The following is a 27,130-nucleotide window of genomic DNA, read 5'->3' on the forward strand; positions in this document are numbered from 1 at the left end:
GATATATTCAAATATTTAGATTTAAGTTTATATGAATGTCAAATCACAATTTTTATTTAAAAAATACAACTTTTACGATAACTCTATATTTATATTACGCATGATAATTTCATTGAAACTCTAGATTTGAATTATTTAATTTCATATAAATAAGACTTGTTAGCCGACATGTTATTTTGTTAGGCGACTTGTAATTTTATTTTATTTTTTTGGTTTTTAATTTTTTTATTATTAATTAATGATGATTAGGATGAAAAATAATTTTTAAAAGAATACTTAAAAGTAGGAAATTAATATAGGTATGACACATTAGAAAAAATCCTATATGGCATTATAATGGTTCACGAATGCACAACTTATGTTTTAATTAAGTATACAAGAAAGAAAGTAAGCAAGCAAGTAAATAACAAGAACAATGTAAAGTTCAATTGCAATACATCAATGCAAGGATAATCATATGTATCATTGATTAAACGATGAATACATGGTTGATCTTACACTTGACTTACAAGAATACAAAAGAACATAGATAATTGCTAAGTCTAAATAGACAAGAAAAACTTAGACAATTTCAAGTGACACACACTTTTAAGATGGCAAGACGCACACCAAACAATGTGGCTGTGTTGCTTTATATAGGGAAAGACTTGGGGCAGCACAGCCTGCTTTGATTATGACTTGATGGTGGTTGTCGACTTCCAATTGGCTCATGGTACTTGAATCATGTGCCTATTGTCTTCTATACCAAATCGGGTAAGAGAGAGAGAACCCTTGCTTAGGTCCCAACATGTACATTTGCCATTAAAGGCAAATTACAGTTGGTTACCCACCACGTGACCTTTTTGTCTTCATGTAGTTTGAATATTTCCCGCCATGACAAACTTAGGTCAGCATGCATCCCGCTGAAGACGTCTCTTCATCTGCTGATGACTTGTTAGAGACTTGCTGACGACGTGTGTTAGCCAGCAAGTCTTCTTCAGCGAATCCCAGACTTAACACATTATTTCATAATTGTCACCTAATCAAAAAATTATCCTCTCTTAGTTATATAAAGAGATTAATGACAAAAATTACATACATATTTTATAGTTTTATAATTTTAATTAAAACGACCGGGTTGAATCCGGGTAAATTCGTTAGTTTATCTTAAAATAGTAAAGCACCCATCCGAGGAAATGCACATGGAGATGCCTTGGAAAGAAATATTATCTTAGTGTCTTTAGTTGGTGGGTCCAATCAATGGTGCATGTTCAGGCCAAATATTGGTTTGTATACTTAATTAAGCTAACTAAACTAGCTTTTTCTCATCTACTTAATCACCCTGTGAAACCCCTACTTTCTCAAACACACGTACTCATGGCCAAAGCTGATCATCATCTTATAATTTCTGTTTTTTTCATTCTTCTCTGTGGACTCTTGCACCCTTCACATTCCACCACCGACGCATTCATCTACGGAGGTTGTTCACAAGTGAAATACTCCCCCGGCTCACCATACGAGTCAAACCTCGACTCACTTCTCACTTCCCTAGTTAACTCAGCCACCTACTCTTCCTACAACAAATACAGCATCTCAGGGTCTACTCAACAAGACGTAATCAACGGTGTCTACCAATGCAGAGGAGACTTAGCCATGCCTGATTGCGCCACGTGCGTTGCACGTGCAGTGACACAATTAGCCCCATTGTGCTCTCAGACGTGCGGCGGGGCGATACAGTTGGAAGGGTGTTTTGTGAAATATGATAACACTAGTTTCATCGGGGTGGAGGATAAGACGGTTGTGATGAAGAAATGTGCGCCCTCGGTTGGGTATGATCCGGAGGTGATGGGAAGGAAGGATGCGGTGTTAGCGAGCTTGGGTTCGGCTGGTGGGTTGTATAGGGTTGGTGGTTCGGCAGATGTGGAAGGGGTGGCTCAATGTGTCGGGGATTTGAGTAATAGCAAGTGTCAAGATTGTGTGGGGGAAGCGATTGGACGGTTGAAAAGTGAGTGTGGTGGTGCGGTGTTTGGTGATATGTTTTTGGCTAAGTGTTATGCTAGGTATTCAACTAGTGGAGCTCATTCTTATGCCAAATCTCATCACGGTAAGTAATTAATTGATTAACTATATATATACGTACTATATATTGTTTAGCAATAACTTTACTTAAGGTTTATGGGTGGACAGTACATGATTCTAAATTAACTAGCTTAATCTCTGACACAAATTGTATGTAAAATCGGAAAGTAGCTAGATAATGATTTATGAACCCAATATTTAAAGGGGTCTAATTTTGGGTTAGTGATTTCGAACCGAATACTTTTTTTTTAGGAACCAAGAAAAAAAAATACTTTTCACACAATAAACTTACCAATTTACCATAGCTAGGGTAACTGAAGTTTATATTAACCGGCGGTTTGAAATCTAACAATGATGGAAGGTCCTTTGTAAAGATCTAACTTGGTGGGAAAACGTCATCGTGCGTTTTCCAGGAATTTTGTTAGTGAGGCATTGACAGCCCTTAAAACGAAAAATAAAAATTAACTGTCCTTAAACATAAATGATAATCTTAACTTGTTTATCCTAAGAAAGATATAAATATAAAAATGAAAAGTAATTAATGTACCTTTAACAAAATGACATATTATCTTAATTAATCAACTCAAAAATTTGTTTTAGAAAAAAATGAGGACATGTATATATGAAGTTATAAAATGCAGAAAGAAAACAGGTTATTTTAAGTTAATCTTTAGAAAAAAGATTTATCATTTTCTTATAAATATTATTCAAATTTATTTTCATCTCACAATAAATACGATAATCACCATATATATAATTAATTTGTTGCTTTTCATGTATATATGCATGTTTTATAAAATGCACTTTATCTCTATACTACGTGACCAACTTATATCACTTTGATTTCTTGGATCTTGTCTCCTAATGTTACTTCCAATAACAATGTCACGTTTCAACTACTGTACTTATTAATACTTGAATAGGCGAAATTTTACTCATAAAGGAGAAAATTATGATTGATCCAATACGAGGGACATATGTATAGTATAAATACTAGGAGGTAATGCATGTGGCACGCCAAAATTAAAAAACTACAAGTGTAAATTTTTTGTCAAATTCCAAGAACTTATTAATTTGACCATGACCTTTAAACTAATTATATACGAGCATGGTACCTGTACAATGCGGCGGTGAGTCGGCGATGATGGTGGTGGCGAAATCTATTGGTGTAGGTAAAAGTATTTGATTTAAAAGAGTTGGTAGAGATATTTTCTAATACAATAAACTAATGGTGTAATTTAATATTAAGGGTTGATGTTGATTTAATTCATTAAGGGTATTTTGGTCAATTCGCATGTCCCATTTATGTAAACTTTCAACATAGGGGTTATAATTTTTATATAGTAATATAAATGTATAAATAATAATATTAATAAATATAAAGTGTAATTTACAGATATTTTAAGATTGTTAAGATCATCATTGATCACCACATAGCTCTGTCACTATAATATAATCATGTTGAAAGATGTGTTCAAATCATAGCTTAATTAGCCTTCTACTTTCAACTAATGTTAGAGTGGAGTAATTTGTAGCCATATATTTTGTATCAGAATATTCGATCATTAATATATATTTTTTTTCACAGGTGGACATGATGAAGCCGAGAAGACATTCGCGATAATAATCGGATTACTTGCTGGGGTTGCACTCATCATCATTTTCCTAACTTTTATGAGAAAAGTTTTCGGCCGAAATGGTAAGATTAATTAATAAATGCTCTAAAAGTGTACATATATACACACGTCCAGTAAATAGAGTATATATATACATAGCCTATCAATATTAACTAGCTTAAAAAAATGAGATAATGAATCTAAACATAAAGCAACCTCCTAAATTGGATCCCTATATGTATTGAAATGAGTGATCGCATAGTTAGCTTTTTTTCATTTGTAAGTATAAAATAATGAGAGTATGATGCTTTATAGTATCTTGGAATATACAGAGTACGTATCATAAGGTGTGTACTTCATATTCTCAAATGAATATACTGCCTGTTCAAAAAAAAAAAAAAAAAAAAAACTGTTCAAAAAAAATGAATATACTGCAACTCTAATCTTTGATTATTATAACATTGCAAAAATTATAATTAACATAATATTTTTCAATGTCAGTTTTCTTTTGTTACAAGCGTAACTTTAAATTTAAGCCATATGATATGGGTAATTTGTCATATTGTCAGAGAGCTAGTGAACTTATTAAATTGCCAATCGAATTTAATTAACTCTGTACCCGCAAATATACTTTGGTCGTTGCAAAAAAGTATATAGATTCAATGAATTATGTGAATTTATCTTTAACTTCTCTGATTTATTCATATATACTTAGCTAACTTATAACTTAAAAACGGAATCCACTTAATTATCTTTATATATTTTGGAAAGAAACGAGAAATATAAAAACTACCTACTTTCTTGAATAATTTAACTTTACAAACCTTTTGGCCCTCCATTGGACCTTGGGGTGTATATACTTTTTCAAAGCTAACTTTTCTGTATATACTTTCACTTTCCCTTTGCCTTTATCTTTTAACCTTTCTAAGTTTTATAGTGTATAATTGGTTTCAATAAATTTGTTTAATCAAAACTTTGTTTTTTGCAGGCAAGTAAATGAGAACTTTATGGAAAGTTGAAAGGGTTGCATGCATGGCCTCCATCACCGATACTGTTTAAATTGCTTTTCTTTTTTCTTTCATGATGTTAACTTACTTTTTTATTTTTATTCATTTTACTTTTATCATAATTATTAATTACTTTAATTATAACAAGTATTTTTATTCGCCCTGGAAAAAAAAACAAAACTCTCCTGAAAAAAGTTAAAAACCATTAAGCCGAAATTAAAGTTTTGTGGTATCAAAATTTAAAAACAAAAAGTTATGTAGAAAAAGCAAGTAAAAGAAAATTTCGAAGCGAGACTTAGAAAAGCAAAGTTACTTCAAAAAAAAAATACAAAAGTTAAGAAACTTAAACTTGAAAACAAAGCTTCTTTGTCGATAGCTTAAAAAACAAAGGTTATGTGGTAAAAAGGTAAAAAGGAAAATGTAAAAAAAATGTTTCCATGACGAAAGTTTAATAAGCAAAAGTTATATGTTTAAAATAAGAAATAAATAAACTTTTGATGGAAAAAGCTTAAAGAGCAAAAGTTATAAGACAAAAAGTAAATAAAGCAAAACTTTTGTGGTAAAAGTTCAAAAACTTTAACTTGAAAACAAACTCCATTATATATCATTTTGTAACTACCGTTAGTTAGCCAACCAACACCTAACAGCTGTTAAGACCGTTACTTATTTTGGTTGTGCAACAACGAGTTGTACCTTATGCATTGAGGGGAGTATCTTTAGATATAGTACTCTTCCCTCACACAACGACTTTACCATCTATATATATATAGTATATTATAAAAAGAATAACATTTTATTTTTTTTAATTACACAGTCAATCTTTTATCTTTTAAAATTTCTTCTATAATAATTATTTTTACATCTACTATTTACACCACTCAACGTCTCATCTACCACCAACAGTCGCCTCCACCACATCGTCACTGCCACAATCAACACCGTATTGTTCGGGTAACGTGCTAGTTTAATAGTATATATAATTAAATTGAATGCATAAGTAATAAATAAATTATGATAGCTTTTGTCAATGTGTAATAATTTTTTTTGTGTTTCTCAATATTATAAATCATATTAATAAATCTAGAGGTAGTGGGAGTCAGGGAATGAGTTTCAGAGCGGCGTCACGCGGTAATACCGTTGTCACCTAGAGAGGAAGAAAATCAGGGAGCTTCGCCGAAAGAAGGAAGGGAAGAAGGAAGAGAAATGAGATTGACTGGAAGTGATGTGTGTGGACTCTTTTTTTATTGTAAAAATTAATTGTCATAAATTGACTTTTTTAGTATTTTTCATTCAATATGTACCGTTAATACTTTTGTTTGTATTATATAATATTTGATATAACGTATAAAAATTGATTGAGTTTTAAATGTACTTTTCATTGATATAACTTTCATCAACTAATATATAACACAAACAAAGATATTTATGATTAAAATCGAAAGAAAAAGACTTGACTGGTCAATATAGGACTATTAAAATGGTACGGATGAAACAGGTATGTATGTAGGTATCTATATATCTGCTTAAGATATATTGAAGAGAAGCACACCAACATGTCTCCCTTATTATTATTTTTTTTATTTATATTAAATACATTTTAGTTCTGTAATTTGTTAATATATAAAGTTTGCAACTATATTTTTATTTATATTTATTATAATTCATCTCATGTACTTTTATTTTGTATTATTATAAATTATATTTATATAATATATGCATATGTTTTATTTTTATATAGTTTTACATTTGATGTAAGTCCGAGTAACAACAAATATGTAAATGTTAGCTATATATATGTAAATGTTTTATCTTTATATAACTTTAAAAAGTGTTGCATTAGCTAATGTCACCTTAGGTTTAATGCAACACTTTTGTTAGATAATGTTGCTTTTAAAAGTGTCGTATTAGATACAATTTTGTGGTAGTGGCTTATTCTCTCGGTGTCGTTCAATGTTAGTCCGAGTATCAACAGAGCTACCTGAGTCTTCGAGCTCCTCAACCGCCGCTAACGCGTCTTGGAAAAAAAAACTACCCGTACGTAGATATGTCGGGAAGCATGTTTGGGATGATGAATTCGTTGGAAGAGCAAGGACTAGAAATTTGGACTTGTCATGTCTTTCATTGATAAATTTTGTGCAACTTAATATATTTTTTTTAGGTAGAGTTTTACATGTACTTTTCATTAATAGTGTTCATCTACTGTTATATAAAACAAACAAAGATATTTATGGTCAAATTTGAAAAAAAAAGACTTGTTAAGTCAAAATTAAACATTTAATATGAGACGAATGAGTATTTTATCCTATTGTTTAAAATATTATTTGAAACCGAATAATAAAAACTAAATAATCAACTTGTGTTATCTATATCTATATTTATACTTCTTTATAAAGCAAACTGATACCCCTTCCTTAAATTTTTTAAAAACCTGATATGTCTAATTTACCATTTATCTTAATACACACTATTTCCATTTTATACACTGTAAGTAAAATACTTTTACAAAAATTTCAGGCTCTATCTTTTCATCACACAAAAAATATAGCAAAAACCCTAACTCATAATTCACCTCCTCTCGCTTCACATCCCACCTCGAACGTTTGTCACAACACCTCAAACGTTGTCTATTTTTGCCGTTGTAACGCGCGGACACCCATCTAGTGTTATAAAGAAAAAAGATTACATGGCATCTTGTTAATAGATATCTACCAATAAACTAAAACAGGATTGAAATGTTCTTGAAACGACACGTGGCGCAATCCTTGATCAACACGTGTCCTTTTAATTTATTTATATATTATTAAATTAGTTTTTTAATTGTATATAGATTCAATATTCTTTTTATACTTAGAATTAAACTCTAACTATGACTTATACATACAAAACACATCATAATATTATTTGATTGATCTTTTTCTCATTAGTAAAATTGTTTCTTTTCTTTCTCAATTTTTATTACTTATATTGTATTAGTTATAATAAGTTATTAATAGGAAGACCTCAAAACTTTGAGTTTACGATCTGAAAATCACAAGACTATTTGTCGTCATCCACTATGCTTACAAGTTTCAGTTTTAATGTGATTGTAAAAACTTAAGTTAAATCCAAAATTTTAACTAAACATATATAATATTTATCATTATTATCTATATAGTTAATTTTGATCATCGGTTTACTTTAACCACAATTTATTTTATACCCACGAATCATGTATGTGATATATTTGAATTTATGTATCATACAATCTATATAACTATTACCGTACATCGTACGGGTATTAAGACTAGTACTCATATACACAATATCGAATTCAAGGTTTTTGCATATATAATAATTTACATATTTTAAATAGATTAATTACATTGAGGATTAGTCGTATAGATATATCTCTTTATATAACTAAGAGAGGATAACTTTTTGATTATGTGGCAATTATGGAATAATGCCATGTAGGATTTTTGTTTAAGTGTCATGCTTATATTATTTTCTTAATTGTAAGCATATTATAAAAAATTATACTTTAGTCTAATTATCATTAAAACATACTTTAAAAATTATACTTTATTCTAATCATAATTAAATAATAATAATAAAATTTTTTGAAAAATAGACGGCAAAGTCAAAGTCATGTATATCTTAATTAATTAATAATTAGTTAATGGATGACAAAGTCATATATATCTTAATAAATGGATGAATTTCTTATGTTAGTCATGTATATCTTAAATGGAATGGATGGTTTTCTATAGATTTCTTCTGCATTTTATATGTTTATAATAAGTATTTCGGGGATAATTTTTTGATTACTTGACAATTATTAAAAAATGTCATGTAGGATTTGTTATTAGTTGGCAAACTTATATTAATTTTCTAATTTTAAGCATTATTTAAAAATTATTTTTTATTTTAATCATCATTAATTAGTAATAAAAAAATACAAAAGTAAAAAAATAATAAAAAAGAAATTATTGTTAAATTTGTTTTTTTTTACAATGAGATTGTTTATTATATTATGTTTATCTTTTTGAAGTATTTATTATACTATATTCAATGAATATATATTATACATTTTTTTATGATTTATAAATATTTATACTTATTAGTCATGCTTTAACATTTTTGGCGTATATCATATATTTATAACTTATAATTTATTGTTTTAATCAGTCGTAATCTGAAAGATTTTAATACTATCATAAAAGATGAATAATAATATAACTATCTGTTATTGTATTTTTTTTATTTATATTGTTAGTCAGTCTCGCTCAACATGCATGTTTAATCTACTTAGTTATAATTATATTTATATAATAAAATTCTAAAAAAATCAAAATTGAAATTTTAAAAAAAATCAAGAGGTTTAATTGGTCAATAAGTTATTAAGCAATATAATAAAAAAAATCATTTAAAAAAACAGCTTAATAAATACTCCGTAATTTTTTATTTTTGCCGTTCAAAAAAATAAATAAATAAAAAAATACTCCGTAATTTTTTAAAAGAGAAACAAGAGCAAGTACCCGCGCGTTGCGGTGGTAAAATGATGAGGGTGATAGGTCATAGAGTGTGATAGGTCGTAGAAGGTGATATGTCATAGAGTGTAATAGTCAAATGCCTTAGCCGTACGGGCTCCGTCCTCAGATTTAAAAATTCTTCGAAAGTATATCAAATGACATCTCTAATTAAAAAGCATTAAATTTTAAGAACATCCATATAATTTTTATATCAATAATTACATGAGACATATTGATGGATTTGTTTGTCATAGTCATTCCACAAGGCAAATATTACAATATTTTCTATATTATAATTTTTTTTTTGAAACCAGTTATACTCATAATGTGATATTAAACATACTTGTGAAAAATTAGAGAAAAATCGAGAGTTGTGATTGGTCAATAAACAAACTAATTAAATGATGAAATATTATAAAAAATATTCTTAAGTTGATGGGACTAAATATTATAAAAAATATAAATTAAGTATTTAGGGTTAAAAAATATAAATTATTGATGGAAAACAAAAAAGTGTAAATTAGTGAGACTTTTGCTACAAAAATTAATAATGATTATTAGGATTAAGATGACATAAGCGAGAATCAATTTGACGAAATTGAGCGATGTGATTGGTCAATAAGTCATTAGTATAACTACTTTAGGCTCGTGTCTAATACACGGGGCTTATGATGTTATCAATATTAGATGTTTTTATTATAATTTAGAACATAATATATTATTTTGAATAAAAATTGATCGATATATCAACACTTTGAGTTTACATTAAAATACTTTTTCAAATATATTCATCGAAGTTGTCTTAAAATGTTAATATATTTACATCAAATTAATTAATTAATTTTATGTTTATATGATAGAACATAATATTGGATATATATTATATAGAGATTATTTTATTGGATAAATATTAACTATTATTTTATTAGATACATATTAATAATTATTATCTATACTTATATTATAAAGCAGTTATACCCTAGATTTTCAACATTGAACTTGAAATTTTCAATATTGATTTTAAGTACTTCCTCAAAATGCCCCTCCTATCTATTCTATATTTATCTAAAATAACTATAATACCCTTTGTCTCTCCTCAAATCTCAACTAATCATTTTTTTTTCTTTCTTTTCCATGAATCATTTATTCCTCCAATTCATTCAAAATTTTTTATCTCAAAAACCGTACACCGATAAATTATAAAAATTGTATGGGTGTTCGTAAAATTTCATGCTCTTTCATTAGAGATGTTATTCGATATACTTTCGACAAATTTTTAAATCTGAGGGCGGAGCTCGTACAGCTAAGGCATTTGACTATCATACTCTATGACATATCAACTCCTATAACCTATCATACTCTATGACCTAGGTATCACCCCACCATCTCACCGTCACAACGCGCGGGTACTTGCTCTCGTTTATTTAATATATTAAAATTGTTGAGTAAAAAGTGTAAATTTGTGATGTAAAAACAAAAAAGTGTAAATTAAAGTCAAAAATAAAAACAATGGTCAACTTTAAAAAATCGAAAGCTGTGATTGGTCAATAATTTATTAGAGCAACTATGCTTTAGTATAATAAAATATAGATACGATAAACCCGAAGCAAAATTGGGCTAAGAATAGAGTCCGAAAACATTTTATAAACCTGACCCAGCCTTACTTTGTTTCAGGGCCTATTTGCTTTACGTATTCTACAGTTGTATTCTATTGTTCATTTTTTATAGATAGGGGGAAATGTCAAAAGTGAAAGTTTCAGCGTGTTAAAAGAGTGTCTTGGGGTTTCTTCTCTGCTGGTATCTTTCTAATCTCTGACTATTCTTATTTATGGTTTTAATTTAATTTAGTAGTTCGTATTTCACTGTTAAGAAACGCATAAAGTTTCGTAGTTGCAATTATAATCATCATCATCATTATTATTAGATATTTAGGATTGTTATTTTGAATGTATAAATATTTTATGCCTAAGTGGACTAAAACCCTTTTTATTTCTTTCTTGTAACATGGTAGTGATGTGATTGTTGTACTAGGGTTTAATTTTGAACATATTTCAGTCAATGTTCCTCTTCGATTTGACTTTAAAAACGAGAATCGTTCAGAGGACATGAAGATCCTATACGAATCATTTAGATTTCGCATTAAGACTATTGGAAGTAGCCCGTTCCCACCAAAAAAACTCGTGCGGAACGCCTGGGGAACGCCCCACTTCGGCCCCGGGGGCGTTCCGAATTGTAAAAAATCGAGCCCCGTTGCATTTTGAACGCGTCCGAAGTGATTGGCATTTAGTGGAGGTCAACATTGGTTCTTGTTTCTTCCGTCCTTTTTTTTTTATTTTTTTTTCCACATCTAAATATACATATATACAAAACACATTCTTATATCTATACTCTTTCTTCTCCAACTCTCCATCTTTTTTTCTTTACAAAATCAAACCTTTTTCATCCAAATCAACCGAAAATGTTTCCCAATCAGTGGGGTTTAAACCTTTTCTCCAGTCAAAACGCGGATAACAATCAAAGAACACCCCTGCAACACAATTTCGATGACCCGAATCTTCATAATAATCCGGATTTTATTCAATCACTCGGTACAATGAACATTGGATCACCGATGACTCCCCCTTGACATAGAACCCCGTGGATTTGACAAGATAACTTCGGTTTTAGACCTTCTCCGTCGGGTTTCGCTCAAACACCTGGCGCCATGTTTGCTAATTTTTGGTTTTATTCATATATACATATATATTTTCGGTTATAAATATATATATAAATTTTTTTTTTCGATTTTATATTTATATACATATATATTTTCTGTTTTATATATAAATATATATTTTGATATATATATTTCGGATATATATATATATATGTGTATATATAAATGTTGATATATTTTTCGTTTATGTGTTTGTTTTTAAGACTCACAACGGATGGTCAATACACCACCGACATCGAGCTCCTTTTATGAAGATGTGGAGGAGGTTCAAGAGACACAACCCGAAGTTAGTGTTTCGTCTCCGCAAAAAGAGAAAAGAAAACATCGGAAGAAAGAAACAGAGGCCCCGAAGAAAATTCCCTCTCAAGTTAACTGGTCGGAAGAGGAAAGTTTGGCGTTATGTCGATCTTGGGTCGATGTATCTGAGGACCCAAAATGCGGTATAACATCATCACATATCTATATCTATATATATATATAACCGTATATATGTAATATATATATAAAAAAAACCGTATGATATATATATATATATTTGTGTATTTGTTTTTTGTAGCAAATTATCAAAAGGCTCGGACCTTTTGGTTGAAGATTCAGGAAGGATATCACAAAATCTTGAAGAGACCGACTTACCGGGGTATTGAATCGTTACATGGAAAGTGGCGAAAAATTAGGACTAGTGTCACTATGTTTAATGGTATCATAACTAGGCTTAGTGGTTCAGGTTATCAAAGTGGTAGTAGTCAAGAGGATTTGATTAGTAATGCTGTTAGTGAATACAATGCTCAGTTTCCGATTTTTAAGTTTTTGAAAGAATGGCAGTGTTTGAGGAGAAGTTCGAAGTGGGAGGTTATTGATAGTTGGGAGGCGATGAGTAGTCCTGGTGAGCCGAGTTCAAAACGGTCGAAGACAACATCAGAAAGTTCGGGTCAACAAAGTGTGGGGTCGTCTGCGAGGGTTGCATTCGACCTTAATGATACTTATGAGGGGGAACCGCAGCCACAACTGTCTAGGTTGGGTCGTCCGGTTGGGAGGGATACGGCAAAAAAAGCCGGTCGTGGGGGGGGGGGGGTTCAAGGAAGGGGAAGGCTGCTGCGTCGGTGGATGTGGAGGCGTATAACATAGCAATGGAGATGCGGAGTTTGCAAGAAGTGGGCAAGACACGCCAAGAGATCGAACTGAAGAAGCTTGAACTGAAATCTGAAAAAGTCCGAACCAAACGAATGAATTTGTTGGCTAGGGACTTGTCTCATGTGAATCCCGAGGACCGAGCTATTCTGGAGGAGGAAAAGGCCCGAATCCGCGCCCAATATCGATCTCAGTAATTTTAGTATGTTTCATTTTCTCCTTTTCGTTCCTCCATGTTTTTATTAAGTACTTTTATTTTAAATATGCATTGTATTAAGACGTTTTAGTTTTTAGTAGCTTTTATTTATAAACTTTAATGATATATATATAGACATAACTAGTTAAAAATAATATATATACATATCAAAATATACATATATACAATTATTTAAAAAAAATAAAAATAAAGGGAATGCCTTGAGGGTATTACTCCACCCCAAAGGAATGGGAGGAATGCCTCATATGATTAGTATAGGACACGTGTCGCGTTTTGAATGGTGGAGGGGCATTCCCCAGAAGTTTTACTCCTATTAGTCTAAAGAGGCGGCTTCCACAGGCGTTCTTGATTCCCTTCCTGGTCCTCTTTTAGGATCAGATTCCCTTCCGTCTACCATTAACTTCATCAAAAACTTTACTAAGATAAAGTCTATATGCATTCAGTTTACGTCGTATGTTGATGTTGGGTTTGGTGTTAGTGTATTGAAGTATCACATTAAGATTGGGTTTGGTGTTAGTTTACTGATTTGGCAAACTTTAACCAACGCGTTTGGTTATGTATTTTAATAATTTAATGTAAAGCCTGTTTTGCAATGAAGTTTTTGACAAAGATAATACTTTTATATATATATATATATATTTATATTGTAAAGGTATGTAGTTTTTTTTAATATAGTATTAGTTGAATAAATATTTTTCATAATTTGTTTTCAAGTACAAACAAAATCTATTCATTACCTAATTAGTAAAACTCTTTTTAAACTCTTTTATTAGCTAACTAGATTAAATCCGCACGTTGTGCGGGATTGACTGAGAACGTAAACTAAATTGTTGAGTCATGGATTCGCTAAGAGACTCAGCGAGACACTTCATCAGCGAGCTCTCAGCGACCTACATTATCTTCGAGTTAAAGAATAAGTTCAATGACTCACCGTTGTATTTGTAAATCAAATATGAGCGGGAAAATGAAGATAAGAAGAATGGTTCCAAGGACACGTGGTGCACGATCAAGATGAAGCCATGTGACCTTGTACAGATTTAGTACTAAGGCGTTTCTCTTTCATGCCGTTTTGGGAAACAAACAAGATGAAGAAAGAAGAACTCTACAGATCTGAATCATCCTCCAATAGATGGTTGACAACCTTCATGCGTCAACATCTATTGGGTTGTCATGTGATTCTCATCTCTGCCTATATAAGGAATCACTTGACCTAGCCGCAACTCTTGTTGGTGTTGTTCTGCAATTGTCACTTTGTGTGTTCTTTCTTTTATTGTAGAACAGTTAAGTTTTTGTGTGTCAAAAACTTAACAAGTATTTTCTTTTTTTTTCTTCTTTGTAAACCAACAATGTATTCACTGTTTAATTAATATATACATATAGTTAAACGTGTTTACTTTCTTATCTTATATCTTTAGTTTAATCTGTTTTGATCGTTGCAAACTTGAGACTTTCATAAATTAACTGATAATTACATTATTATTCATAGTTTATGATGATATAAAAAATAATCAATTTACAATTGATGCAAATAATAAAATTGTAATCTATAAATATATAATATATATATATTTATCAAATATGTTAAAGCATGACTAATGAAACGTAAATATTTATAAATCATGAAATTCTTTTTTTATGATTTATATATATTAAATATAATATAAAAAACAATTTCATTTAAAACAATGATCATTATTTTTTTATAATTATTTTAGAACGGTACAATGATAATTATCATTGAATTAATAATAAGACGCAGTATAAAGCATATATAAACATCTTTGCGCTTATATATTATCAAAATACGGAATTTTAGTTATATGAAGATAAATTATAAATATAGATTTAAATATCAAAAATCTATGTGTGAAATTGATAAAGTAAATATCTAATTTAACATTGATAATATAATCGGTTAGTAAAATATTAGATGTAATTATCAATATAATCTAGTTTTATATTATATTAAAATATATTATATTCCACGTATAAATATAATTAAATTCAAAAGAAAATAGAAAGAGATAAGTTACAAAGATTGACAATATATTATCAATGTCTTTTAGTTAGTTTAAAATTCAATGAATATCTACCGTAGTTTGCAAAATATAAACAAATATTAAGTTAGATCAAGTGGTTTGTGCATAATATTAAAAGTTAGAGGTCATAAGTTCTAATCTTGTATATCGTTTTTTATTTGCTACTTAAGATTAATTATAAAACAAAAGTTTACGTAGGCAAATGATGACGTGGCAAATGAAGTACCACATAAGCATTAAAAAATATAAATCTAAATGTTAGTATATCTAAGAAAAACATTAAAATATTAGAGAATGACACCTAAGAAAAACACTTAATTGGCATAAAAAGAAAAGTGACACCTAAGAAAAAACCTATCCTCTATTAATTATATATATAGAGATTTTAAATAATTTGTTGGGTAGAAAAACTATACATGACAAAACATTGGGCCCAATACATTTTACTAGGCCCAGCCCATACATTGTTTTAGGACTAAAAATTAGTACAGAGGGAGAGTTGACCTGTCAAAAATAAGGGATAAGTATCTTGGAATGTAATAAATATATGTGGCAACTATATGGAGGTACCATTTGTCTGATTTTATTTAGTTGAATACATTTTCTTACTTACAATAAATATTATTTTTGAGTTTTTTATATACAATACACACAACTTTACTTATTTCCTACAATAGATATTCGTTCAAAGTTTGTTACGCTACGGTATACTTATCCCAAAAAATAAATCACTTGATGGTAAAGTCCAGCCAAAAGTAAATCCCGACTGATATGCATATTCATCTTTTACATGGTAAAGTGACTAAAGTCCTGTCACAAATGAAAGTTCCAGAGAGTTGACTGTTTTGGGGTTTCTTCTTTGCTGGTATTTTTCTAAAACCCTAATTATTCTTATTTATTTATGGTTTTCACTTTTATTTTAATATTATGTATTGATGTATTTTACTTGTAAGATTATGATGATTAATCCAGTTATTATTTTTATTCTTCATAATAATATTATTAGATTTTTAGGAATGTTATTATTTTTAGGCTGTCTACATGATACCTCCTAATACCCTACTTTTGGGATTTGGATACCGTTGTCATTGTCGTTATATTCACTGTGTAAAATTTTTATTGCTATCTGGCTAAAACCTTCTTCTTCTTTTTTTTTTTTGTATGATATGCCTAAGTGAAGTGATTGTTGTATTGGGGTTTGATTTTGAACATTTGTTTTAGTGTTTAAAAATGGAGAAAGCAGATGGGTTATTGTTTTTTAGATATATAACAAAGTAATGGATCTGAATGTGTAATAATTATAGGCCTAAGCGAGTAATTTTGTTTTTTTTTTCTTATTTGTATAATACATGCTAGTGAAGTGATTGTTGTTTTGGGGTATAATTCTGAACATTCCTTTTCATTATATATTTTGTAGTGCTTAAGAATGGATAAAGCATTAGAGGACGGTTGTTCTCCATTCAGCTGGTTACCAGACGATGTAGTTGTTGAAATCTATAACAAATTAAAGTAATGGATTTGAAAACCCTATGTTATTGTCAACTTATTTCCAAACGTTTAGGTTTGATCGCCTTTCAAGCTGACACCATTTCGTTCGATGTTCCTCTTCGATTTGACTATGAAAACGAGAATTGTTTAGAAGACATGAGGATGCTTGAAAAATTTTTATCACCTCATCCTCACATTAAGGAGGTGTGCTCCGCATGTGCTCTTTTGGGATCAGATTCCTTTCCGTCTGCCATCAAGTTCATCAAGAGGTTTACGAAGCTAAAGTCTATATGCATTCAGTTTCCGTCTCACGTCAATGTTGTGTCTGTTGTTGATGATGATGGTATATCTCATTTCAACTGGAAGTTGAAGTTTGGTGGTAGAGCTGCCCCGTTCGCAATTCAGGCACAGAATTCTGAAAATGTTTTAGGCGTAGAAGATGAGCTGGAATTAGATGTAGAACGAGAAGACACCGATGCATGCGAAGAAGAAAAAGAGAACGAAATTGATAAGGCTTTTTCTTGTTTGATGGATGTGGATGATAGGTTAAAGAAGTTATTGGGTTGCGCTGTTGAGTTTCCGCTGTTGGAAAAGCTTTTCATTATGGATTCCAACGAAAGCGGGATTGGAACTCCTATTGGTGGACAAGGTGATGACTTGAGGAACGTTTTACATTTATATGGAACTAGCGAGCATCTGCAGGCTCATAAAGCCAAGTATTCTTGGGGCTCGATATGTTTTTGTCAGAAACTAAACAGTTAATATGTTCTGCTCGCTCTTATTACCCGATTAATATATCTATCTTCGAATAGTGAAATCTTTCAATTCTATTTGGTTTTCGGTTAGTTCGACAGATACTCGGGAATGTATAGAAGATAAATCATGTCAATTCCTAGCTAGAGGTATTGAGTTTTGAATGCTTATTTTGTAGTAGCTGCTTCCATATCGATTTGATATTTTGTGTCTTTTTCTAATTACTATTGCGCTACTAACTTTCATCTATATTAAGAACGTCAACTGACAGAATAATATACTTACTGAATGTGATTTGCAAATTGCGTTCCTGTTGCTTCACTTATCTTCAAAGTATGCGTGAGATGAAGGAAGGGAGGGAGGGAGGAATACCTGTGTCATTTTTTTTTACCGATTTTCAATTATCATTTTTGTAGATACAAACTGCATAATAAATTCTCCATAAGTCAGGTGTTTAATTCAGGCTAAACATTTGAACAAGGATAATGATAAATCAACCTAATTTATATGCCTACAAATCAACCTAATCGTATGATGATAACATGTTCAGGATCACGAAAGAGAATTAATGGAATCCACATGTCAAATTTATAAGGTTTTAAGATGATTTTTAGGCATATGAGTTAGATTGGTTAATCGCACATTTAATTAAAGTTTACTTCGGGTTCGAAGAGTGGGATAATATCTTAATAATGGTCGTTGCAGAAGACCACTGATATAAACAAATAGATTTGCGAGTGTTATAAAATTCATCATAAACCAATGTTCCAAAGTAAAAGTGAAAGTTCGGACGCACAAATAATTTGAATAAATGTAAACACGTTGAGATTAAGGATACAAAGAATTGTGAACTGATGTTATCTTTTCGGAAACTAATGTTAGGAGAAACATGCATCATTAGATTTGGGTCGAATATTTCTGCCATTTTTCCTTGCTTAATGCTTCCAGCCTTCCATGTCTGTTCGTCCACAACAGACAATGGGATAAAGTATGTTCTAAATTAAGGTGCATTTTTAATACTTGCCTGCAGACACAATATCTAAGATATGATATTGTTAATAAGTATGTTAAATAATACATTTTAGTAAATAAAGATTATTTTAAGGGTACTTATCGGGTTATTTATTGAAGAAAACATTCCACATACAACAACAACGGTACTTAATCCGACAAAGCAGCCGGGTTTGAGGGAGATAAGATGTAGACAACCTTACCCCTACACAAAGATAGAGAGGCTGATTCCGAAGGACTTCCAGGGTTTTACCCCTTGTAAACATACCACATACAGTTGGGCTGTATTTAATGTGTTTTTTTTTTTTTCCATTTTACATGATCTCACCGTGTGAAATAGAGGGGATGAAATTTTTTGTATTTTTTAGTTTATTTAAGAATGGAAAGGAAAAAGAAAGGGAGAGAAATCATATAATTCATATTTAAAATTTTTTTTAAGGTGTGAAAAGGAAATGAGTAAATATGATAAAATATATTTTTAAAATTTTTTTAAATGTGAAAAAGAAAATAATGAAGAGGCTAAGCATAGAAAATGTAATTGTTTTTGCTTCAAAACTTTTCTCCTCATTTTTTAAATGATTAGTTAGGAAAACTTTTTTTTTTCTTTCACCCCTTAAATTAAACATTACAATCACATCCTGTAAATGGGGTCAAAGTCAAACATCATTTATAAGGTTAGGATTAACTTTACGTTAGTTTACTGTTTGAGATGAAATTCCTCATATATAAATGAATAAAGAAAAAAGAAAAGAAACGAAAAGGATGGACTAAAGTCAACAAAGGCTGGAAAATATGAAAACATCCTCACGTGGACTGCATCTGACTATGTGTGGAGTTAACGGATTCGAGTTAATTTTCATTTTCTAAAAGGATGAAACGTGATCATTTTTCATCTATAAAGGATGAAAGAGTATATAATAATTTTAAAATTTAAAGACGAAATCAGACCTTTTGATTAAACAACAAGAACGAATTGTGTCGATCATTCTAAATTTAAATATATAACATCCACAGTGGTGACCGGTGGTAAGAAAAAAGAATAAAATAACTGCTCACTACCGGTTTCTATGGGTTTTGAGCCTCAATTCCTGACGGTATATGGGGAGGTTAAGATGTAAATGGACTTTACCTCTAATTGATTAAAAAAAACCCTCCCGCCTTTATATAATCTTGAGTAAATTACACTTTTCGTCCCTGAATTTGGCACGTTTTGCACTTTCGTCTCTTAAGTGAAAAAATTACAGTTTTTTACCTTGTTGGCAATTTTTTTCAATCATCGTCCCTTGTCCACACGTCGTTAAGTTTCAGCCGTTAAGTCCCACATGTACAAAACACGTGAGGGACTAAAAGTGCAAAAAGTGACTAGTTCAGGGACGAAAACTGAAATTTACATTATATATTGTCATCATCTCCATCTTCTCCGGCTGAGTGGCCGGAAAATTCGCTGGAAAACTTAAAATGCCGATATCTCACTCGTTTCTTCGAATTAGACCACGAAACCACTACCAAACTTCTCAAAATTAATTTTCGCATGAATCCTAACCAAAAGTTAAGAAAGTTTCATTTCATTCTCATGCGATGCGTTCATAACGGCAACAGAATTCCCATCCCATTTCATAGGCATTATATATATATATATACACATATATAGGATAGAGATCAAATGAAAATGTACTTTAAGGAGAGGAGGGTGAGAAGATTCGTTTTTGATTTTTTTTTTAGCTTGTTTTTTAAACTTTTTTCTTTTTTTTTCACATTTTTCATTTCCTCTTTAATTAACTTATTCCATATAAAAATTTTAAAAAATAATTACTTTTCAAAGGGCGTAGCCCGTAAGTTATAGGCGAAGCGCGTTAGGTAGATCACCTCATCACCGATCACCCCCTATGAACTATCACCCTCTATGACCTATCATTCATACCAGCTACCCCTTATTAATATCCTTAAAGGCGAAGCCTGTACCGTACCCTTAATGTATAACTCACTAACCCGAGTTAGAAATTTTTTATTTTTATTTATTTTTTAAATTTTTTTTATGGATTGAATTAATTAAAAAAAGAATAAGAAAAGTGAAAAAAAGAATAAAAGTAAAAAAACAAGCTAAAAAAATGAACCTTCTCTCCTTTCTCTCCTAAAGAACCTTCTCTCTGGATCCCTACCCTATTACTACAAAAGAAATTCGAATGTCTGCCCTAATCAAGTTTTGGCCGTTGAAAATTACCAGTATGGTATATTCGTAAGATGGCTTATCTAACATGATTTTTGAGTCAGATAGAGCATCTAAAGTAATTAGAGAGCATCTAAAGTAATTAGGCATAAAACAAAGCATCATAAGAAAGTTTGCTTTTGCTGCTTTATGCAGGTCATGAAGATATATGTGAATGAGGTATGAATATCGCTAACACTAATGGCAATGCTATTTGCAGTGGTATGCTGGTTCAAGATCCTAATAAACGTAACGATGTGGATGAAATATTCAACCAGGCCAGGCAACTAGGTGGTGTGGAAGGACCCATAAAACATCTTCGTCCTTCAAGCTCAAGAAGTTTTACTGGCACTGGAAGGTTACTTAGTGGGGAGCCAGTACCATCTCTGGTTGCTCCGGATCAACCTCAGAATGTTGTCCACAACATTGTTTTTTGGAGATATGGCTTCACTGTAAATATTGGTAAATCTACTGCAACTCCGACCTTCCTTGTATCTCCCATCTCGATCGATTTGTTGTTTTTTCTCCCCGAATTTCTCTTACGTACAATACATATGCATGCGTTTATGTCTATGTTTATTTTTCTTTTTATAACTAACAAATGTGTCGTTTTTTTTGTCGGACAATATGTGTGGTGGAACACATGTAAAGTTGCAATAATATACGCATGTATTAGGTTTTCCGGCGAGATTTTGAGTTTTTCGGCAAGGGTTGAATCTGAAATCTTTTGGTTAGGATTCGTGTAGAAATTATTTTGAGAAGTTTGGTGGTGATTTCTTGGTTTAATTCGAAGTAACGAGTGAGATATCGACATTTTAAGTTTTTCGGCGAATTTTCCGGCCACTCAGCTAGAGAAAATGAAGATGACGACAATATACGAGTATAATGTAAATTTCAGTTTTCGTCCATGAACTACTCATCTTTTGCACTTTTAGTCCCTCACGTGTTTTGCACGTGTGGGACTTGACGGCTGAAACTTAACACCGTGTGGCCAAGGGACGATGATTGAAAAAATCTGCCAACTTTAAAGTCAAAATTGTAATTTTTTCACTTACAGAACGAAAAAGTGCAAAATGTGTCAATTTCAAGGACAAAAAGTGTAATTTACTTTATAATCTTTGTCTCCAAAAGTTAAATCACGCTCCTTCTAGCGGTGTTAAAGACACTGAGACCGAAATAACGCCAAGAATAGACTCCGAAATATTTTACAAAACCGATAAAGTCAAAAATGAAAGCTTCTGAGTGTTGTTGAGAGAGTGTTTTTGGGTTTCTTCTCTGCTGGTATTTTTCTACTCCCTATTTATTCTTATTTAATTTTTAATTATAGTACTCTGTATGTTGCTTTCAAGATTATGATTTAAAACGCTCATCAAGTTTGTGCCTGCACATTATTATTATTATTATTATTATTATTATTTTTATTATTATTACGGAATATTATTATTATTATTATTATTATTATTATTATTATTATTTATGATTGTTATATTGAATGTCTAGGTATAAATATTATGACATAGCGAGTAAAATTATTTTGTTTTGTAAATATTATAGTGAGGTCATTCTTGTTTTGAGGTTTAATTTTAACCTTTTTATTTATTGAAGGGTTTAAGAATGGAGAAAGCAGTAAAGGGCGGTTGTTCTCCATTCAGCCGGTTACCAGACGATATTGTGATTCAAATTTATAATAAAATAATGGATTTGAAAACCCTTTGCTATTGTCAACTTATTTCCAAACATTTAGGTTTGATCGTCTTTCAAGTCGACAATGTTTTATTCAATGTTCCTCTTCGGATAGCCCTTGAAAACGAGAATCGTCCAGAGGACATAAAAATCCTATTCGAATCATATAGATTGCCCATTGTAGATATCGCCTCCGCTGTTTCTCCTGATTATGATCCTCCTCCTCTTTTAGGATTAGATTCTATTCCATCTGCCATTAGGTTTATCAAGAGGTTTAGGAAGCTAAAGTCTATATGCATCCAGTTTCCGTCTTACGTTCAAATTAAGGTTGCTGTTTCTTTCCTCTATATGAGGATGGAGATGACTGGTATTAGAGGTGACTGGTGTGGTAAAGAGGCACGGAAGTCGGAAGATCTTTTAGAGGAAGAGGAACTAGAACTAGAACTGGAAGAAGAAGAAGAGGAAGAAGGAGTAGAGGAAGAAGAAGAAGAGGGTTCAGATGATGAAGACACTGATGAATATGAAATGGAAAATGAGAAACATTCAGTCATAAAGGCTATATGGCGCCACAGTAGTTATTATTCTTGTTTGAAGTATGTGCTTGATCGGTTTAAGAAGGTATTTGCTTGCACTGTTGAGTTCCCGCTGTTGGAAAAGGTTTTCATTATGGATTCCAGTGAAAGTGGGATTGCAACTTTAAGTGGTGGAGAAATTGACAAGATGAGGAACCTGCTACATTAGTGTGGAACTAATTAGCATCTGCGGGCTGGTCATGTCGACTTTTCTGATACGCCATGTGGATAATTTATGTCTATAAAAACTAACATGCAAAATCTGTCTAGTTCTATATGTTTTGCTCTTATTACTAGATTATATCAATCTTTGAATTGTGAAATCTTTCAGTTCTAGTTGGTTTTTGGTTACCTCAACATATACTAGTTAATGTATGGAAGGTAATGTATGTTGATTTTTGGAGTTATCGACTTTTGAATGTTTAGTTTGTAGTTGCTACTTACATATATATTGATATTGCGTTACATTAAGTGTTTTCTTATCACCGTTGCACTAGTAACTTTCATATGTACTATGCACGTCTACGTATTAATGGGATAATACTTTGCTAGTTAATAATCAGATATAACTTTCATTGTGATTTTCAAATGGCATATGATTAAGAAACTTAGAAATTGAGCTCATGCTGCTCCACTTATCCTCAAAATATCTGTGAGTCGTAGGAGGGAGGCATACCGTTTGCTTGATATCAGTCCCTGCACCTGCAATTATTAAGTTCCTATTTTCACTTTTACTAATCTTCAGTTATCAGTTCCGGATATAGAAACGACATATCAAAGTCTCTAAATTTGGGTGTTTAAGTCTTAGTCACATTTAATTCGGGCTAAGCATTCAAACAGTTTTTTAATAATGGTTGTTGCAGGAGACTACTGATATAAACAAACAGATTTGCAGGTGTCTTGAGATTGATGTTTGCAAGTGTTATAAAGATTCATCAGAAACTAATGTTTCAAAGTACAATTGAAAGCTCGGACGCACAAATAATTTGAATAAATGTAAACACGTTGAGATATAGGATACTGAGAATTGTGAACATCCTTTTTCCATAGACCATCTCTGCATTAGTATAGCTTTTGGGTCGAGAAATGTCTAGTTTGATACTTGACTGCAGGCACAATGTGTAAGCGAATGTGAGTGTAACTTGTGAGGTTGTGTTTTTAGTTTACATTTTATATCACCAAATTATACACTTGTACTAATTAATTGTGATTAGAAGACGAAACACGAGTTTCTCCAATTCCAGCCAAAATTCAGCTAAATGCGTTTGAAGATGAGTATTGAGTATTATTACTTGGTACCTAACCGGCCATATCAAAATGTGCAAACGAATTCAGTTTGACTACTAGGATGAGTAATTACAAAGAACATGGAACTAGCTGAGATATCAATGGTTAGTGATTTGATGACAAAGAGCATTAAGTATATAAGAAATCAACAACTTACAATTTGCTAAGACGATTCTAATCGATGTTTGAGCAATGCTCATGAAAGTACAAACTCAAACAACACTTCTTCATACCACATTGGATCTTCATATAATGTAATAATATGTTTTTTCACGACCAGGTGCTTGAATGTCCAAGATTACAAAATGTGCTGAATCAATCCACGGCCCCAAACTTACACCAACTCTAATATGGTTCAATCAGAACAATAATAAGCTTTCTTTTCACACCAAAACCAATAAAAACGCAAACTTTACAAAAATTAATATTGGAGTATTCACAAAAGCCTCAAAATTAAAGCGGAAGGCGATTACAAAAACAAAAATAATGACAATACCTAGTTTCCGCCATGGCTACTGAGAATGATAAAATAACATGTTTGCAACTTTTCCCACTAGAAAACTTAGTTCGCCCAAACTTCATAATTTCATATGCATCATCCTTACTACAATGAAGTCCTTTGATTTTTTATAGAACCTAAAAATTCAGTAAAAGTAAATTTTAAGCCAGGTGAAATACATATTTAAGCTTTCTACTCAGTGATGAACAACATTGGTACCAGATCGACCAGGTGACACTATAATCGCTTTTATATGAAGTTATAAATTTAACATAAGGATTTAAATTATATGCCAGTTATTGATTGCATAATTTTATAAAGGGCAGAAAGTGTAATGAATGGCAGATGAAATTGTAATCCATGATGTATATAATCGGGCTAAGTGCGCCGGAATGCAGTTAACTAATCCTGAAAAGTTATTGTGTGCAAGAATTTTAGGCCGGCTTTATTGTATTCAGGAAACTTGTTCAAGAGTCCCATAGTAAAACAAAGTTACCGGGTAAGAAGTTAGCTGGTCACCACTTTCACGTTAACCCGTTCACTGCTTACGTGGCATGCATACAATAACTTTTTGGGATTAGTTTATGCACACAATAAAAAAAATATATGAAAAAAACAAGTTTTATGTGAAGTAACTAGTCCCACATCCGTTTTATGTTCACAATAAACATAATTTCAAGTTTCCTGAATACAATAAAGCCAACCTAGAGTTCGTGCCCACAATAACTTTTGGTGATTAGTTGACTGCATTCCGGCTCACTTAGCCCTATATAATCATCGTGAAGGTGGCACTTCCAGAACTATTTAGAATTTAGATGATAGTTTTTTACTTCATTAGACATTTTTACTATCTTTTGTTCCACCTCTTCTGAAAGTTTTTCCACTGGAAAATTTCCAAAAGTATATAAAATTTGAAAAGAACTAAATCAAACGGGTACATTTTATCTTTTAGTAAACTCTAATAAAAAACAAACCAAAAGCTTAATTATGTCAGATAATAAATTTTAGTAGACAAAAGATTATTTTAAGGGTATTCTAAAAAAAAACATTTAACATACAGTTAGGCTGTATTTCTCACTAGTGTACTTGAATGTGAAGAATGTGAATGAATTACACTACACGTTTTATCTATCTACCAATTAACAAAATTTACCGCAAGTAAATGGCGTCAAAGTCGAGCATCATGGTGAGAATCCTTTTCAAAATTATAGTCACGAGGGCTTAAAGGCATGTGTTACGCACATCGTGTTTTAAAGATATTGTTTGCATGTATATTGATGCCGTTTTTTAAATATTTAATGAAAGTTGTTTCATAAAATCATATTATTCACCAAATTATAAATAAATAAGCATAATAATAAATAGGAAAGAAATATAAAAGTTTCAAGCCAAATGACTTGGTTGTTCCATAGAGATTCGGAAATCCCAAAAATTTACACTTTATTGTTTAATTTTTTTAAGGGAGAGGAAAAGAGAGGAGAGGAGAAAATTATAAAATGCATTCTAAGATTTTTTTAAGTGTGGAAAGGGAAGAAGTGGAAAGGAGTGGAGAAGGAAGTTTAGTTTTTTTTGTTTCAAAAGTTTTCCTCTCATTTTTGAGATGATTAAGAAGGAAAACTTTTCTTCCTTCTCATGTCCTTTCTTTTCTTAAGTTAACTAAACAATACAGTAAAAAGTGTTTAAATTATTCAAAATCTATTATCATTCAAAACAATTCATTAAGCAAAATTTAGACTCCTAAATGCGTCTTTTGTTTTATTCCACATGTGATATTTTCGAAAAGTTCCAACGGTATCACAAAACGGCTATATGCACTTATACCTTCCGACAAAACAAAGCAGGTATTCCTGTATCGACACGGGAGTGATTGAACTTGAATTAGACTGCAAAGTAGCACAAATAGTATTAGCTCAAGTATTTGTAAATTGTAATTAATATACTCGGATTATCAAAATTAGTTTAAAATATATATATATAATTTTTAACCGATGATGCAATTATCATGGAAATAATGTTCCCGTTTAAATTTTTCGCATTTTTGAGAAATTTTATCATAAGCATCATTTATGTTTTTTCAGCATGTGCTAAATATAAACATAGTAATAAAGAGTTTAGACATTAAGAAACGTCCTCTGGCTCGTTTCAACCTCATTTAGACTAAACTCTTACCAGAATACCAGAATCATTGTTAGCAACAATCGATTTCTTATGCTTATCCGTTAGAAAATCAATACCATATTAGCTATTAGCAAATGCATCTTATTCTTTTTCAATATAATATAAAAGTCACTCATGCCACACATAAAATCACCATAAGTCCATAATATAAGATAACCAGC

At 31.1% G+C, this 27,130-nt stretch overlaps 3 protein-coding genes and 1 long non-coding RNA gene across 4 annotated transcripts; all 4 read left to right on the forward strand.

Moving 5' to 3' along the window:
• Nucleotides 1–1,317: 1,317 nt before the first annotated feature.
• On the forward strand, nt 1,318–4,803 carry LOC122584833 (plasmodesmata-located protein 7). Its single transcript, XM_043756897.1, has 3 exons — nt 1,318–2,083; nt 3,647–3,757; nt 4,663–4,803. The coding sequence occupies exons 1-3, from the start codon at nt 1,357–1,359 to the stop codon at nt 4,668–4,670; spliced, it is 846 nt and encodes a 281-aa protein (XP_043612832.1). The 5' UTR covers nt 1,318–1,356; the 3' UTR covers nt 4,671–4,803.
• Nucleotides 4,804–5,286: 483 nt separating this feature from the next.
• Nucleotides 5,287–5,977, forward strand: LOC122610775. Its single transcript, XR_006325465.1, has 2 exons — nt 5,287–5,632; nt 5,766–5,977. It is a non-coding gene; the product is annotated as an uncharacterized LOC122610775 (long non-coding RNA).
• Nucleotides 5,978–12,122: 6,145 nt separating this feature from the next.
• Nucleotides 12,123–13,033, forward strand: LOC122584960. The gene is made up of 2 exons (XM_043757053.1): nt 12,123–12,348; nt 12,465–13,033. Exons 1-2 carry the CDS (start codon nt 12,123–12,125, stop codon nt 13,031–13,033), a joined length of 795 nt encoding a protein of 264 aa, XP_043612988.1.
• An 8,896-nt stretch (nt 13,034–21,929) lies between these two features.
• Nucleotides 21,930–23,400, forward strand: LOC122585525. The gene is made up of 2 exons (XM_043757650.1): nt 21,930–22,031; nt 22,356–23,400. The coding sequence occupies exon 2, from the start codon at nt 22,365–22,367 to the stop codon at nt 23,172–23,174; it is 810 nt and encodes a 269-aa protein (XP_043613585.1). The 5' UTR covers nt 21,930–22,031; nt 22,356–22,364; the 3' UTR covers nt 23,175–23,400.
• The last annotated feature ends 3,730 nt before the right edge of the window (nt 23,401–27,130 follow it).

The sequence above is a fragment of the Erigeron canadensis genome, chromosome 1 (genome assembly GCF_010389155.1).
Source record: "Erigeron canadensis isolate Cc75 chromosome 1, C_canadensis_v1, whole genome shotgun sequence".
NCBI classification, from domain to species: Eukaryota; Viridiplantae; Streptophyta; class Magnoliopsida; order Asterales; family Asteraceae; genus Erigeron; species Erigeron canadensis.